The sequence below is a fragment of the Salvelinus fontinalis genome, chromosome 42 (genome assembly GCF_029448725.1).
Source record: "Salvelinus fontinalis isolate EN_2023a chromosome 42, ASM2944872v1, whole genome shotgun sequence".
NCBI classification, from domain to species: Eukaryota; Metazoa; Chordata; class Actinopteri; order Salmoniformes; family Salmonidae; genus Salvelinus; species Salvelinus fontinalis.
In genome coordinates, this window is record NC_074706.1 from 13839776 (window position 1) to 13857631 (window position 17856).

Below are 17856 nucleotides of genomic sequence, written 5' to 3' on the forward strand. Positions count from 1 at the left end.
GCTCATATTGTATATAGACTTATTTTCACTGTATTATTGACTGTATGTTTGTTTTACTCCATGTGTAACTATGTGTTGTTGTATGTGTCGAACTGCTTTGCTTTATCTTGGCCTGGTCGCAATTGTAAATGAGAACGTGTTCTCAATTTGCCTACCTGGTTAAATAAAGGTGAAAAAAAACAACAAAAAAAAAACATTTGAGCTCGCATCATGAGAAAAGACAAAACCTCAGCAGTTTATAACTATTTTCACCAGAAAGGTGAGTTCTAGAACTTTCTAAAACTACGAAACATCAACAGTTATTGTTTATGACCATCTCATGAAAATGTATTACGTTTGGGTATGTCTATTTAAGTGGAAATCAATATTTTGCCCTATAATTCAACTGGTTTTAACAGACGAGACAGGAAAGGATTTGAATGTATTCCAATGGAAAGAAAGGCATGAAAAATATTTTTAATTGATGCTCAGTAGCCTTTCTGGTTAATTTCTGCTAGTGGCTTATTGTGCAGTACAATAAAATGCAAGTGACTACAGGAGAAACCTTGAAGAAAACATCCCCCATGTATGGTCTGACAGGGAGTACTGTTCCATTTGGGAGGCACTCCATATGTACCTATGTTATGGGCTACTTTTGACCAAAGCCTTATGTGCCCTATTCAAAGTTAGTGCGTAGGGTGCCATTTGAGACAAAGATAACGACTGTGGTGGCACATCGTTCACTCTCCCTGAAAACTTAATTGTGTTTACTTTACAGTTTTTTTCAATTGTTTTAAGCACAATTTTGAAAACAGGGCCCGGTTTGTCAAAACACTACACACAATTAGCACAACCCTACACCAAAGTAGTACGACACTTCAGGTCATTTGCAAAATGGAACACTTGTCAAAACTATACACGATTTCATAAAAATTATATTTTGTTACCATACGAAACACACACATTTCATATGACTTCAATCTTTTTGAACCAGTTACACACTGCTGTTGCTAACCTAAAACACTTTTAGCAAGTTTAATTGTCAGTGATTAGAGTACTGTAAATGAAGTACACAGAGAAAGTGCAACTATACAAATGTAACAGTATAACTTTAAACCGTCCCCTCGCCCCGACACGGGCGCGAACCAGGGACCCTCTGCACACATCAACAACAGTCAACCACGAAGCGTCGTTACCCATCGCTCCACAAAAGCCGCGGCCCTTGCAGAGCAAGGGGCAACACTACTTAAGTCTCAGAGCAAGTGACGTAACTGATTGAAACGCTACTAGCGCGTACCCGCTAACTAGCTAGCCATTTCACATCCGTTACACTCCCTCCCCTTTCAACCTCCTCCTTTTTCCGCAGCAACCAGTGATCCGGGTCAACAGCATCAATGTAACAGTATAACTTTAAACCGTCCCCTCGCCCCGACACGGGCGCGAACCAGGGACCCTCTGCACACATCAACAACAGTCAACCACGAAGCGTCGTTACCCATCGCTCCACAAAAGCCGCGGCCCTTGCAGGGCAAGGGGCAACACTACTTAAGTCTCAGAGCAAGTGACGTAACTGATTGAAACGCTACTAGCGTGTACCCGCTAACTAGCTAGCCATTTCACATCCGTTACACAAACACTACACAAGACCAATGCTGCAGACTGAGGAAAATATCATTTATTTCTCTCCATATACCCAAATCAGTCAACATGTCCCAGTTTTCATGCTACTACAGTAGTGTGCATAACACTGTTAGCTCAGCAAACAGACAAACGTAAAATACTGTATCCAGTACCGGTTACAATTACAGTAAATAACAACAAACTTAAAAAATTATCTGAAAAAAAATGACAATATTGTACAGAAAATACTACAGTAAACATACTATACATTATCTCTTCGCCTAGCTGGATCTGGCCAGAGAATTTCATCAACATCACAAGCAATTTCGCCATTAGCAAGACAACGCGGGAAGAACCGTCTTGAATGTCGAATCCATCCTTGCACAGCTGCGGCATCGACTTGGTCACAGGCGTCCTCCATGGCCTGAATGAGGGGTACCTGGGCCTGGGGCTGGAGATCGTAAACCTTCCACCGCCATGCAGAGAAAAACTCTTCGATAGGGTTTAGAAACGGAGAGTATGGTGGAAGGTATAGTATTGTCAACTGTGGATGGTGTTGAAACCAGTTCTGGACCAAAGCAGAGCGGTGGAATGACACATTGTCCCAGATGACCGTGTATTGCATCTGGTGCATTTCATTACCTGCTGTGACGATGTGGTGCAATCGGTCCAAAAATGCGAGAATGTGAGGTGTGTTGTAAGGGCCCATTTTGGCATGATGGAGGACAACCCCATGCTGTGAAATGGCAGCGCAAAGGGTGATGTTACCCCCACGTTGCCCTGGGACATTGATTATAGCCCTGTGGCCAATGATATTTCTGCCTCTCCTTCTTGCTTTCGTGAGGTTGAACCCTGCCTCATCAATATATATGAATTCATGCAGGATTTCCTCAGCATCCAGCTGCAAAACTCCCTGAAATACAGTGAAAGACAAGATTGTGTAGTTCAGGATAGGTCTAGTATACAGTCAATGTAAAAAAAAGTCATGTGTGCAGTGTGCAACATCACAGTGCTAAAGTGAACAATACAAACCTCCACATACTCAGCCGTCTGACCCTCTGAATTCCGCTCAAAAGGCACTCGATAAAGTTGTTTCATTCGAACCCAATGTCTTTTCAGGATGCCTGCCAGTGTTGACTGAGAGACCTGATGGACATTATTGAAAATGGCATGGTCACCGATAATGTTGGCTTGTAGTTCTCTGAGCCTGATAGCATTATTGGCCAAAACCATGTTTATTATCTCTCTCTCTATATGGGCCCCCTTCCTCCTTGTCGTTCCCGACCCTCAATCCTATGTAGAGAATAATACATGTAACTTACTGTATAATGTCACAGGAAGGGGTATCACAAGTGCTGATATGGTGCATACAATAAGCGGCTGATTACTGTAACTGTAGACAGATCTTCTTTTACCTGTTTTCCTGTCGAAAAGTCCTTATGACAGATGCCACTGTATATCTGCTAAGATTTGGCTGAACTCTCAGTCCAGCCTCCCTCAGCGTCAATCCGTGGTTCACAACATGGTCCTCTAGTGTTGCACGAATGTCATTTGATAAGTTTGGTCCTCTTCTTCTTTGTGCACGTTCTCCTCCTGCTTCGGGTCTTCCTCGACCTCTGGCTCGGCCTCTGCCTTTTCCTCTACCGCCTTCTCCTCCTCTGTGTACTCCTCCTCTCACCCTCACTCTTCTTCTGACTCCTTCCATTTTGGTTGAAGGCAGGTGAACCTACCTGCTGCATTTTTATAGTGCTTAAACCTGATTGGTGTGTCTACAATTTAGCAATCATGTGTTTGTGAACCTGATGGCTGTGTTTAACAGATTGGCTCATACTGTAGGTGTGGTAATTTGACAGTCAGTGCTTTGGAATTGCAAGGAAGTGACATCATGATATACTTCTGTGTCTGATGTATACAAGTGCGTTTAGTGTTTGGCAAATCACTGTGTGTAATGTTTTGCAAATAGTGTGAAGCTGACAATGTGCTTACAGTTGTGCAAATCTAGCCTTGTGTTTTGCTGCTTGAGTGTAAGGTTTTGCTAATTGTGGGAAAAGTTCAATTTTAGTGTGTAAGCAATCGTAAAAAACTGTAATAGTTCAGACAGTGTCTTCCATTTCCCGGGTGTGTGATAGGCTCGCACCCCATTGGCTCAGGTTCTGACTTATACAGAGGTATCGCTCTCTCTCTCTCTCTCTCTCTTCCCCTCCTTCCCCATCTGTTTCTCCCTCATTCTCTCGCTTTCTCCCTTCTCTCGCCCCTCTTCTTTTGTTTTGCTCTCTCTCTCTCTCTCTCTCTCTCTCTCTCTCTCTCTCTCTCTTTTTCTCTCTCTCTCTCTCTCTCTCTCTCTCTCTTTCTCTCTCTTTTTCTCTCTCTTTTTCTCTCTCTTTTTCTCTCTCTTTCTCTTTCTCTTTCTCTCTCTTTTTCTCTCTCTTTCTCTTTCTCTTGATAAATCAGGGACGCTTCTCTTCAGTCCAGTCTTTTTGGGGACCGTCTCCAACTTTATTATGACCTTGTTCAAATTTGCACTGACATTTATGATCCTCCCCCTCCAATCCCTCTGTCCCTCCTTCCTCTCCTCCCTCTCTTTCTCTGGCTCTGAGTCATTTAAGCGGTGACAGCTTTGTCTCATTAAGTCGCCATCTGTTGTAATTTAACATTCAAATCTGTTTGTTTACCGCCATCTTCCGGATTAGGGCCGAGGTTAGGTAGTGTGGCATTTCTGCAGTCAGAACTCGGTTCGAAGAGTATTTATTTTCTTCCAAATACTTTTAAAAGTTTGATTTTGCCGGCCTGGAGTGGCGGTTGGGTGGAGTTTGCTCTTTTGGGACTAGGCAATTGATTAAATCAAAAGTATATATTAAAAAAATACAAATACTACTTGAACCCAGGTATGGTTAGAGCCAACTGATGGCATCTCAATAGTCTCAGGTGGTTTCCTCTCGTTGTCTCCACTTTACACTATTTAGATGTACACTATTGAGGTAGAGGGCTACCCATGCAAGTTCGGGCTAGGAAACCCCTCGGTCTCACCAAAGGGACTTGTGGTCACAAACCATATTGAAGCCTCATATTATAGTGTCTGTCAGCAGTATAGACATAGCCACCGGGGACAATAAATCATTTGAAGTCTCTTTCTCTTCCTCCTTTTGCGTTGGAAGCAGGGGAGGCCAGATTTGTTTAATTAGAACCCGAGCAACACCGCAGGCTTTTTAATACTACTTTAAGACTGCTGGAGACGTCTGCTGAGAGCTTTGTTTTCAAGGGACTCACTCCTCTTATATTAGACTGTATTATCTTTAAGGGACAATCTGGGATTGGTACATCCGCTGCTGCACTTATAAATGAATGGTGTAGACGTTGCATAATGAACCCTGTAATACACTGTATGCTGTGGCTTCAAAAAGGGGTTCAAACTGTCATTCACGTCATGTCCTCGCATCTATAGCTCCTTCTGTGCATTTCAGAGTGGTTACATTTCTCCTGCCCCTTCCTTTCTGTTTACCCCCCCCCCCCCCGGGAAAAGTGTCAGGGTGGTCACTTTTTCTATCTTCTTGAATCTCATATTTCCCCTTTTAAAGGTATGACTTAGAAAACGGTCCACACTGTACAATACCTCACACTGGCCTTGCTTTAAATGCAGGATGGGAGACTACCGGTTTATCGGTAGCAGCTGCCATTGACTTGAAATTGCCATCTATGAGTCACTGATAATAGCTATTGTGCCATGCATCCCCCCCCCCCCCTACTGTATTATTGACTGTATGCTTGTGTAACTCTGTTGTTCTATGTGTCGAACTGCTTTGCTTTATCTTGGCCAGGTCGCAGTTGCAAATGAGAACTTGTTCTCGACTAGCCTACCTGGTGAAATAAAGGTGAAATAAAGGTGAAATAAAGGTGAAATCAAATAAATAATGCAGCTTCATAGTGAGCCTATTGTAGCCTGCATGTTCTGTTCATTCATGACCGACACCATACATGGCTGTGCCCATCTAATGTAAAGTAGTGATACGCGACTGTGCCAATTGAATGTAAACGAATGGTCTATTTCTCTAGCGTGGGCTTTATTGGATAAAAACATGATTTTTTATAACCCCGTTTCTAATGTGTAATGGTGTGGAGTGGGACGATTTAAGCATGTCAATGCGTTATGATTGGAGGCGCCGGGTTCAAGTTCGTTGGACGGACGCCATTGATCATTGTCTAACCTATGTTTTCAATCCAACAGGGCCCGAGAGGCGGAGGAGAGAAAGAGAGGTATTCTGAGCAGCGATGAAACGATGGAGGGTCGTTATCGAATCCTCCCTCGACCAGAGAGAAAATGAGCTTTTCCAAACGAATAAGGTGTGCGCGCGCGTTCGTGCGTGCGTGCAAAGCAAATACAACATCAAGAACATAGTGCATATTTCATGGATCGTAATGAATATGAAGAACAATGGATATCAATGCTGAATAGAGAAGCTATAACCTTCTATCTTATGTATACAGTATGTAATTCAGCGTATTAATCTGTCTGTGTTCCAAATGCGTTCCATAGGGCTCCGGTCAAAAGTAGCACACTTTATAGGGAATAGGGGGCCATTTGGAAAGCAGCCTCTCTGTTATGTTCAGACATTTCACTTTATTGCCTTTAAGGCCTTGATTTCCCTTGGTATGGCCCTGAGCCATGTTCAAGCCATAATTACATTGCATATAGAACTGTTATGATCTCTACAGAACTATCAAGGTTCTCCGTTGCAGTAATTCGACTGTCGTGCAGACCTGAACAAACTGTACTATGTTGGCTCTGATCCTTTTATTTTCACATCCTTTCTAGCACGGTTCCAGCAGCTATAGTGGATGGATGTGTAACCACTGGCGTAGCGGTGGCCCCCACTCACCAGATAACATATGAACACGTCATAAGACATGGCAAAAATTTACAGGAAATTCGCTTTAAAACTGTGTTACGCCACTATGCGTAACCTGGCCGCCGCGGTACAGCTCGGCTCAGTAGTGTGAACAGAGTATGAACTGTACCCATCAGACTTAGCGTACTAATACTTTAAAAAAAATACTACTTGAAAACTCTTTCAAATACTTTGAGCTTTGGCTGTGTGGGCGGGATTTGCAGTTTTGGGACATTTTCAATTGGTTAAATAAGATGGAGAAGCTCAAACAGGCACAGAGAAAGTATTTCAAATGATTCTTCAAGTATTTGAAACCCAGGTCTGGTGGCATATGTTGCAGCGTTATGTTGGACAATGCTTTAGCATGCTCGGCTCTTGTATCCAAACCTTGTGGTGGTTTCCAGGGTCATACAGCAGTGCTGAAGGTGTCTTCCCCTTCTGATTGTTGAGTTGCTGACTAGTGAGGGTTTGTTCACTTGTTCACTTGTTCACTACAGAACACTACGGCTCAGCGTTCAACACCATAGTACTCTCAAAGCTCATCACTAAGGAACCTGGGACTAAACACCTCCCTCTGCAACTGGATCCTGGACTTCCTGACGGGCCGCCCCCAGGTGGTGAGGGTAGGTAGCAACACATCTGCCACGCTGATCCTCAACACCGGAGCTCCCCAGGGGTGCGTGCTCAGTCCCCTCCTGTACTCCCTGATCACTCATCATTCAGGCACGACTCCAACACCATCATTAAGTTTGCAGACGACACAACAGTGGTAGGCCTGATCACCGACAACGACGAGACAGCCTATAGGGAGGAGGTCAGAGACCTGGCCGGGTGGTGCCAGAATAACAACCTATCCCCCAACGTAACCAAGACTAAGGAGATGATTGTAGACTACAGGAAAAGGAGCACGCCCCCATTCTCATCGACGGGGCTGTAGTGGAGCAGGTTGAGAGCTTCAAGTTCCTTGGTGTCCACATCAACAGCAAACTAGAATGGTCCAAACACACCAAGACAGTCGTGAAGTGGGCACGACAAAGTCTATTCCCCCTCAGGAAACTAAAAAGATTTGGCATGGGTCATGAGATCCTCAAAAGGTTCTACCGCTGCACCATCGAGAGCATCCTGACCGGTTGCATCACTGCCTGGTACGGCAATTGCTCGGCCTCCGAGCGCCAGGCACTTCAGAGGGTAGTGTGTACGGCCCAGTACATCACTGGGGCAAAGCTGCCTGCCATCCAGGACCTATACACCAGGCGGTGCCAGAGGAAGGCCCTAAAAATTCTCAAAGACCCCAGCCACCCCAGTCATAGACTGTTCTCTCTACTACTGCATGGCAAGCGGTACCGGAGTGCCAAGTCTAGGACAAAAAGCCTTCTCAACAGTTTTTACCCCCAAGCTATAAGACTCCTGAACAGATCAAATGGTTACCCGGGCTGGTTACCCGGGCTATCTGCATTGTGTCCCACCACCCGCCAACCCCTCTTTTTACGCTACTGCTACTCTCTGTTCATTATATACGCATAGTCACTTTAACCATACCTACATGTACATATTACCTCAATAAGCCTGACTAACCGGTGTCTGTATGTAGCCTTGCTACTCTTATTTTCAAATGTCTTTTTACTGTTGTTCTATTTCTTTACTTACCTACACACACACACACACACACACACATACCTTTTTATTGCACTATTGGTTAGAGCCTGTAAGTTAGCATTTCACTGTAAGGTCTACACCTGTTGTATTCGGCGCACGTGACAAATAAACGTAGATTTTATTTGAACAGTCACTATCTCCTTCCCTCTCTCCGCCCTCTCCTACTGTCCCTCCACCATCTCGCTCTCTCTCTCCCTCTCTAATGGAGATTGACGAGAGCTCATCTGTTCGATATCGACTCCGATGCCTTCACACAGCAGAGCTCAGGGTCAGCAGTGACCTTGAGAGGGAAGGCGGAGGAGTGGCTAGAGCTTTGTTCTGCACTACACTATCTGTTTGCTCATTACATTGCATGACATGAAGCTTATGTGTTGTGAGTATTGGTATTACACAGAGTTTTCCACCATATTCCTTCCACCACTCTGTTCCTTTCAAATCCATTTCGGTCTGCAGTACACTGTCTGCCTGTTTCTTACACAGGGCTTATACATTGTGAATATTGGGGAGAATCTCAATAGCGTTTTCTTCATTTCTTGCGGCCTTTCGCCTCCTTCTCAAAACCCATTGGATGAGGGCAGAAGTCCTGCACCCTCTGACCTTCTCGCCCAATGGGTTTTCATAAGCAGGCGAGGTGAGAGGACACAAGGAATCAAGGAAATGCAACTGAAATTCTCCCATGTTATCATACAGGGAGTATTCCACCATGTTCTTTAGACCAGTCTGTTCCTTTCAGGTCTGTGATGAACGAGAGCACACATTGGGAGAAAGGTAGAGGATGTTTATTTGTTCTTTAGGCTACGTCCCAATTGTCCACCCTTCTCCCAAAAGTGCGCACTTGCACACTTCCTGTCATGTTAAATTCATGATGTGCAAACTTTGGGAAAAGGCTGGAGAATTGCTACATGGCCATCCTTGGAAATAAAATAGTGAGTGTTGGTATTTGTTCTTCCTGGTACTTCTTTTAGTTTCAAGTACAAAGTTGAATAGGCACAAGTACCTAAACTCTTGCAAAGTAAAATAGTTTATGGCCTGGCATAAATTTGCAATTGGATATATTTGTTTAAGCCCCTCTAATGAACCAAGAAACGTGTATAGGTCAAATGGTGGGGGGAAAATAGTGTAGAATTAGGCTGGTATTCATGCAAATGCAGATAATGGGTTTCCACTAGTGTGCAAATCAAGCCCTTTCTGGAAAGCCATGATCTAAAATTGAATTGAATACCCACCTTATAATTATAATATCTGTAATAAAATATGAAAATATAGGCACATGTGAGTGGTAAAGAAACAGGCGTGGAGGGCGGTCAGTCAAGTTTGACGCGTTTATTAGAGAACAGTGAATATAAAGGTATTTGTTTGTATGTACAGTTGAAGTCGGAGGTTTACATACATTTAGGTTGTAGTCATTTTCAACCACTCCACAAATGTCTTGTTAACAAACTATAGTCTTGGCAAGTCGGTTAGGACATCTACTTTGTGCGTGACACAAGTAACTTTCCCAACAATTGTTTACAGACAGATTATTTCACTTATAATTCACTGTATTGCAATTCCAGTGGGCCAGAAGTTTACATACACTAAGTTGACTGTGCCTTTAAACAGCTTGGAAAATTCCAGAAAATGATGTCATGGCTTTAGATAGGCTAATTGACATCATTTGAGTCAATTGGAGGTGTACCTGTGGATGTATTTCAAGGCCTACCTTCAAATTCAGTGCCTTTTTGCTTGACATCATGGGAAAATCAAAAGAAATCAGCCAAGACCTCAGAGAAAAATTGTAGACCTCCACAAGTCTGGTTCATCCAGCAATTTCCAAATGCCTGAAAGTACCACGTTCATCTATACAAACAATAGTACGCAAGTATAAACACAATGGGACCACGCAGCCATCATACCGTTCAGGAAGGAGATACATTCTGTCTCCTTGAGATGAACGTACTTTGGTGCGTAAAGTACAAATCAATCCCGGAACAACAAAAGATGCAAAAAGTATCTATATCCACAGTAAAACGAGTCCTATATCGACATAACCTGAAAGGCCGCTCAGCAAGGAAGAACCCACTGCTCCAAAACTGCCATAAAAAAAGCTAGACTACGGTTTGCAACTGCACATGGGGACAAAGACAGTACTTTTTGGAGAATTGTCCTCTCAACTGATGAAACAAAAATAGAACTGTTTGGACATAATGACCATCGTTATGTTTGGAGGAAAAAGGGATGCTTGCAAGCCGAAGAACACCATCCCAACTATGAAGCACGGGGGTGGCAGCATCATGTTGTGGGGGTGCGTTACTGCAGGAGGGACTGGTGCACTTCACAAAATAGATGGCATCATGAGGTGGGAAAATTATGTGGATATATTGAAGCAACATCTCAAGACATCAGTCAGGAAGTTAAAGCTTGGTCGCAAATGGGTCTTCCAAATGGACAATGACCCCAAACAGACTTCCAAAGTTGTGGCAAAATGGCTTAAGGACAACAAAGTCAAGGTATTGGAGTGGCCATCACAAAGCCCTGACCTCAATCCAATAGAAAATTTGTGGGCAGAACTGAAAAAGCGTGTGCGAGCAAGGAGTCCTACAAACCTGACTCAGTTACACCAGCTCTGTCAGGAGGAATGGGCCAGAATTCACCCAATTTATTGTGGGAAGCTTGTGGAAGGCTACCTGAAACATTTGACCCAAGTTAAACCATTTAAAGGGAATGCTACCAAATACTAATTGAGTGTATGTAAACTTCTGACCCACTGGAAATGTGATGAAAGAAAGAAAAGCTGAAATAAATCATTCTCTCTACTATTATTTTGACATTTCACATTCTTAAAATAAAGTGGTGATCCTAACTGACCTAAAACAGGGAACTTTTAAATGTCAGGAATTGTGAAAAACGGAGTTTAAATGTATTTGGCTAAGGTGTATGTAAACTTCCGACTTCAACTGTATGTAAGTATGTACAGGTCACTGCCAATATAATGGAAACACCAACATAAAGTGTCTTAATAGGGCGTTGGGCCACCACGAGCCAGAACAGATTCAATTAGAATAGTTTCTGTGTCTGGAACTCTATTGGAGAGATGCAACCCAATTCCATCATTTGGTGTTTTGTTGATGGTGGTGGAAAACTCTTGTCTCAGGCGCTGCTCCAGAATCTCCCATCAATGTTCAATTGGGTTGATCGTTTTCATGCTCATCAAACCATTCCCCCCATGGCCCTTCACGCCGTGTGGATGGCATTGTCATCCTATAGGGGCCATGGTAACCCAAAAATTGGCCTGCCCAGCATTTTTATACATGACCCTAAGCATGCTGGGATGTTAATTGATGAATTATCTCAGTCTGGAAGCGCCTCCTTTAAATATACTTTATATCCCTCATTTATACATGACCCTAAGCATGCTGGGATGTTAATTGATGAATTATCTCAGTGTGGAAGCGCCTCCTTTAAATATACTTTATATCCCTCATTTCCATTATTTTGGCAGTTACCTGAATGTATGTATGTTTGTAGGACTCTAGAGCTTCATTTAGACAGGCACCCCCCAATTCGGGTATTTTTTCCCCACTAATTTAACTTTTGACCAATCACATGATATCTTTTTCAGAGCTGAACTGATTGATTAAAAGACAAATTAGTTTAAAAAAAATATCAGAATTGGGCTGCCTGTCTAAACGCAGCCAAAATATTCTCTGAGGAAACCACAACTAGTCATACCTCTCCGTGTCTACTATTACACTCTACACAATAATCCAATCAGGCTGCGATATAGTTAGTGATATCATCACGAGAAATTGATTTTTAAAAAGGCAATACCATAGGACCATAAAGTGTGTGCATCGTTCAGGAACACCGTTAAGGGTCGGGAAGGAACAAGGAAACAAATTACTTGGATGCCAAACACTTTCAGTTACCTTAAACATAAGTTATTCCTAGCTCTACAGGTAAGGTAACATTCAAACCGGGGAAAAATACAAGATATTAAGTTAGGATGGGAATATTGACATTTGTGTTGTACAAAAAAAAAGCACAGATCTGTGGGGGAAATACTGTAAACCTCTTCATAATCAGGCAGTGTCATCGATGTGTTATGAGGAGGTGACTTCATGCATTACTCAGTAAACTCAACTCTAGTTCAATCGCCTCCTTATAATGCACATTGTTGAAGAGAAGTTTCACAATGAAATTTCCCTGTCTGATTTATATAGAGGTTTACAGTCCTTTTTGCACAAACCTGTGCTCTTTTTGTCTCCACGAAAATGCCGCCCAAAGTTTATCAACCTCGATAGATCAATCCTCGTATTACAGTGATTCCACTACTGCGTCATTCATCATTTCCATTCAGGCAGTTAATGGGTGTACGAGCAGCCAGTCAGTACCACGATAGTAATGAGATAGCAATAATATTGATGGCCATTTAGTCATTTTAGGTGCCCCTCTTCTGATATGTTTTGTTTTTAACCTTTTATCTCCCTTTTTTTGAGTACGTTTTTGTTTTTAGTGTTTATACATTTGGCTCTCACACGGTTAAGCTAAGATAGTTATAATAGTAATAAATATGGGTGGGAGCGCGCTGGCTCCTCATTGGCCGAGAAGCCCAAAGTGTTCATGGGAGCTGTAGTTCAGTACAGGCGGTGGGTTAGCAAAGTCCTCCAGGTAGGTTTTTTCATCGACCCGTCACTCAAAAGGGAGAAAGGAGGCGTTGGTATTATCAGTATAACTCCTCTCACCGAAAGAAACAAATTAACACAAAGAAAGAAGGGAGTTTTCTTAAACTTCTCGTTGTCGGTGTTGTTTTTCTTGGTTTCAGTGACAGATGTCGTGGCGGCGGACATCTTTAGAAGGAGTCCATGGCCTTGAACTCGCTAAGGGCCTGGACGGGCGAGATGTGCTTCTTCTGCGAGCCCCGTCGAACGCGCGTCTGACACTCCTCGGGCTTCTCCCGCTTCACCAAGGGCTTCTTCTCGGGCGCCTTCATGCGCCAGCTGACCACAGGCGAGTTGACGGCGGCGGCGCCGTACACCTTGGCGTACTTGGTGGACGCCACGTAGCTGGCCTTGACTGTGAGCACCACAGCGTTCATCAAGTTCTTGGCCGCCTGGATCAGGGAGGTGGCGCTGTCCAGCTACGGAGAGAGACAGAGGATATCTTAGATGTTCAAATCCTTACACCTATTTCACTACACAGTATTAACTGTAGTGACGACATTGTAGTTACACAGGAACTTATTTTACTAGGTCAGTGTTATACATTAAATGGACATGTTAAAAATCACATATATACTGTCACATATATAACACACCTGCGATAGAAGCAATGATTAGTTCAACTGCAAACCTGCATCATCAACTGCACATAAAACATTCTGCAAACCCCATGAGGAGGGGGAGCGGTGAGAAGGAAGATCTAAGTGATTGGATAGGTGTAAGCAATAATCCAACCAATTGGATATCTTTCAGGACTTCAATGAAGCAGATCTATTGGGCAGGTGTAAGCACTAATACTATCCAACCAATTGGCGATCTGTTGTTTCTTCAAAGAAAGAGTATTGAGATGCACCCCTTTCTTAGACAGACAGTCTTTTAGACACCCCGTGTCACGCTGCAAGATAACAAGAACCGCCTGCGGCAAAGAGCTCTCGCTGAAGAAGGCTTTATCGAGCGAACGGTTCTTACAGTACAGAGGTGAGCTCTCTCGCTGGTCTCCCCCGCAGGGCGATGGAAGGTCTCACACGTCTTATCAGAGCCCTGAGTAGCTAGACAGGTTCAGAGTGACCGCTCTACCTCCAACACATCTCTGATATGACAGCCTCATTAAGAGAAAGCGGGTGTCCAAAAGACTATGGTTGCGTCACAAATGGCACCCTATTCCCTATATAGCGCACTACCTTCGACCAGAGCCTGTTATAGTGAACACAGTGCCCATAGAGTTTCAGCTCATGCTGTTGGGACTAAATTACTGCATATAACTGGGTAATTTAAGCATAATTCGGGGTATCGGGGGCACCCACCGTGCTGCTAACCTTTTTATAGTGACCAGCTGGAGTTCGGAGCCAATTAAATCTAGCGGTTGACTCCCTTCTCGGGGTGGGGGGCAAGGGGGTAGGGGGGCCGGCCGCAGCCTCTAAATGTCAGCCAAAAAAAAATGCAGGGAGAGAGGTACACCTGACCTCCACCAACTGCTAATTAAGAAGTGTCTGAAAAAAAGTGGGTGTCGTGTAGCGAGGGCAATGTTTTTCAACGCTTAATTGTCAGTTGTGTTGAGGACTCCCTGGGTTGGGGCTGGCACTGCGAAGGTGAAGAGAGAGCGAGAGTTTTGCCAGACAATGATCGAGAGGAGTGTTACTCGAGGACCTGAGTGTTTCTAGCCATAAAAAGCCAATCAGAATAGGGGGTATATTTTAACAGATAATAGCGGACATTTTTCGATTAATGAATTGCACAATTTCCGAGAATTTACTGAGCCTGCTTAATGGGGACGTGCGCGAAGATACACTACATGACCAAAAGTATGTGGGCAGCTTCTCGTCGAACATTTAATTCCAAAATCATATAGAGTTGGTCGCCCCCCTCTCATATAGAGTTGGTCGCCCCCAGCCTCCACTTTTCTAGGAAGTCTTTCCACTAGATGTTCGAACATTGCTGCAGGGACTTCCATTCAGGCACAAGAGCATTAGTGAGGTTGGGCATTGATGTTGGGCGATTAGGCCTGGCTTGCAGGTGGTATTCCAATTCATCCCAAAGATGTTCAATGGAGTTGAGGTCAGGGCTCTGTGCAGGCCAGACAAGTTCTTCCACACCGATCTCGACAAACCATTTCTGTATAGTCCTTGCTTTGTGCACGGGGGCATTGTCATGCTGAAACAGGAAAGGGTATTCGCCAAACTGTTGCCACAATGTTGAAAGCACAGAATCGTCTAGAATGTCATTGTATGCTGTAGCGTTAAGATTTCCCTTCACTGGAACTAAGGGCCCTAGCCCGAACCATGAAAAACAGCCCCAGAGAATTATTCCTCCTCCACCAAACTTTACAATTGGCACTATGCGTTTGGGCAGGTAGCGTTCTCCTGGAATCCGCCAAACCCAGAATCGTCCGTCGGACTGCCAGATGCTGAAGCGTGATTCATCACTACAGAGAATGTGTTTCCACTGCTGCAGAATCCAATGGCTTCGAGCTTTACCCCACTCCAGCCAACACTTGGCATTGTGCATGGTGATTTGCAAATAATTTGCAAATAATTGCTTTTTTATTTTACTGGACTGATGGTACATGCTTCTGATGGTCAACGTGCTTTCAAGACAACTGGGAAATCCCCCCCCCCCCGCGCCAATAGTGTTGATTGGTGGGACATTTCACGTTGCTCATATAGCAAGGATTACTACAATATTATCCATGAAAGTTTATACTGCCATTCGACAATATTGCCACATTTATTAACATTTCCTATAAATGGGGTGCATATCAACAGTATCAAACTGCTTTCTTTCCCTTCTCGATCAAGACAAGTGGACAAGGGAAGAATGCCAAGTGAAATTATTGAGATTCACCCAACAAGTGCATAGAAGGGTCTATATGGGCTGATTTGAGCCCGGACATGCAATTCATTTCCACCTGTTCAGCGCTAGCTTAAAATACCATTTAAAGTTGAGACTGAGATGCGTCTAACCAGTTCAGTAGATAGTATCCACCATAACGCTGCCATCATCTGTCCTGTGTGTTTAAACAAGCGCTGATGGAGAGCAGACTACGGCTGTCTGAAAATATTATTAGCTTTCAAATCCTCTCTTGTTGTTTCCTCAATTCAAAGAGCATTGGAGGAGGAGTCCCGAGGGAGAAACGTGGATCCTCTCCTCCAATGCGCTTTGAGAGGAAATGGAAGAGACAAGGAGGGAGGAAGCCTAGGGAAGGTCCCTTTTAACTACTGAGATAAAGGAATGAGGCCCACACACAGAAGATTGCTGCTCACCAGTGCTTTGTGCACCTGAATACAACTATTGACAGAGACCCTGGGCCTTGACTGTACCACGCGAGGGTGTGGTGTGGTGAGACTTACCCCAGAGACGATGAGCTCTCCTCCCAGGTTCTGGACCTCGGCCTTGACCTTGCTACAGATGTTGAGCTGGTGGCAGTACAGGGCGATTCTCTGCAGGTAGGCCAGCAGGTCCTGCTTGCAGGCCGAGTCAGGGCACTGAGACACGCACACAGACACGATGATAACATTAGTTTAAAAACAGGGGAAAAAGCTTAAGAAATGGTTTAAAAGTAGGGGTTTATAAATAGTCTTGTTTTGTACGTCAGAAGTAGTTTATAAAATGGTTGTGCTCAATTTTCTTTTCCCAATGGCATGTCATTTCTCTACTGTATTCATTCCTACAGGACAAAAACAACCAATCATCGAAATGGCAGTGTCCGATTAGTCAATTAGTAATTCCTTTTCCGGCCCTCTATTATGCGAAGCCATTTGAGTCTACCTCTAGTATATACTGAGGTAAGAACAACACGAGAGAGAAAAACCTGCGTCCCTAATGGCACCGTATTCCCTATTTAGTGCACTTCTTTACACGCGTTCGCTACTTTGCTTTTAAAACGCTCCCGGGCACCGTTCTCTACAGGAACCTTTTTCCCAACCATTAATAGTAAACGGTCCTAACTAGAACATTCAGGCAGCTCGTCTGGAGTCGAAGGGAAGCGAGGAATTCACACAGGGCTCACTTCCTTGTCTTTAGGGGGGCTAGGATACATTGGGACAGCCAGGTTAAGGGGCCGCACGAGCTAGCTAAGGGACCATGTTAACTAGGGCAACGTTTTCAAACATTTTGCAATGGAAGATGAACATTTGCATTTCTTATTCAGTAGTCCCTCCCTGTTTCGTTCCGTTTCCTTCATGAACACGACCCATCTCTACCTATTCCCCTCGAGTGGCGAATGCCGTGCTTAGATTGTTCCAGTGTTTCCTTTCCACACTTGTTTTTTTTTGACAGTTTAATTGTGCTTTATTGTGTTTGTTCGCCTACACTGAGTAAGTAAGTAAGGGTGTGAGGCAGACTAGTATCGATGGACTCGAAGTACTCGTGGTGCAGCACTAATGGCCACATATGACTCCCGAGTGGCGCTGTGCACCGCACCACAGTGCCACTAGAGATTCTGGGTTCGAATCCAAGCTCTGCCGCAGCCGGCTGCAACCAGGAGAGACCCATGGGGTGTAGCACAATTGGCCCAGCGTCGTCTGGGTTAGGGGAGGGTTTGGCTGGCAGGGATCTCCTTGTCCCATTGCGCATTAGCAACTCCTGTGGCGGGCCGGGCGCAGTGCACGCTGACACAGTCGCCAGGTGTACGGTGTTTCCTCAGACACATTGGTGCGGCTGGCTTCCGGGTTAAGTGTGGCTTGGTTGGGTTGTGTTTAGGAGGATGCACGGCTCTCGACCTTCGCCGAGTCCGTATGGGAGTTGCAGCAATTAGACAAGACAGTAACTACCAATTGGATACCATGAAATTGGGGGGGGGGGGTGGGGATAAAAATCTAAATGGTCACAGATGCACAGTCATCCTGTTTGCACAACAAATAAATGCTTTGTGTCTGTGTCTCAAACAGCACCATATTCCCTGCATAGGACACTAATAGTGCACTACGTTTAACCAGGGCTCTGGTCAATAGTAGTGCACTGTATAGGTAATAGGTTGCAATTTTAAGAAATGGTTTAAAAGCAGGGTTTAGAAATAGTCT

At 44.2% G+C, this 17856-nt stretch overlaps 1 protein-coding gene across 3 annotated transcripts in view; it reads right to left on the reverse strand.

The window, feature by feature from the left end:
• Positions 1-9446: 9446 nt before the first annotated feature.
• The window catches only part of LOC129841328 (catenin alpha-2), a 697172-nt gene continuing 688762 nt past the window's right edge, over positions 9447-17856 (reverse strand). For all 3 annotated transcript variants that reach the window (XM_055909550.1, XM_055909553.1, XM_055909551.1), the window contains exons 17-18: positions 16186-16320; positions 9447-13257 (exon numbers count right to left, since the gene is read on the reverse strand). In XM_055909550.1, coding sequence (XP_055765525.1) covers positions 12970-13257; positions 16186-16320 — 423 coding nt within the window. In that variant the 3' untranslated portion in view covers positions 9447-12969. The remainder of the gene's footprint in view (positions 13258-16185; positions 16321-17856) is intronic.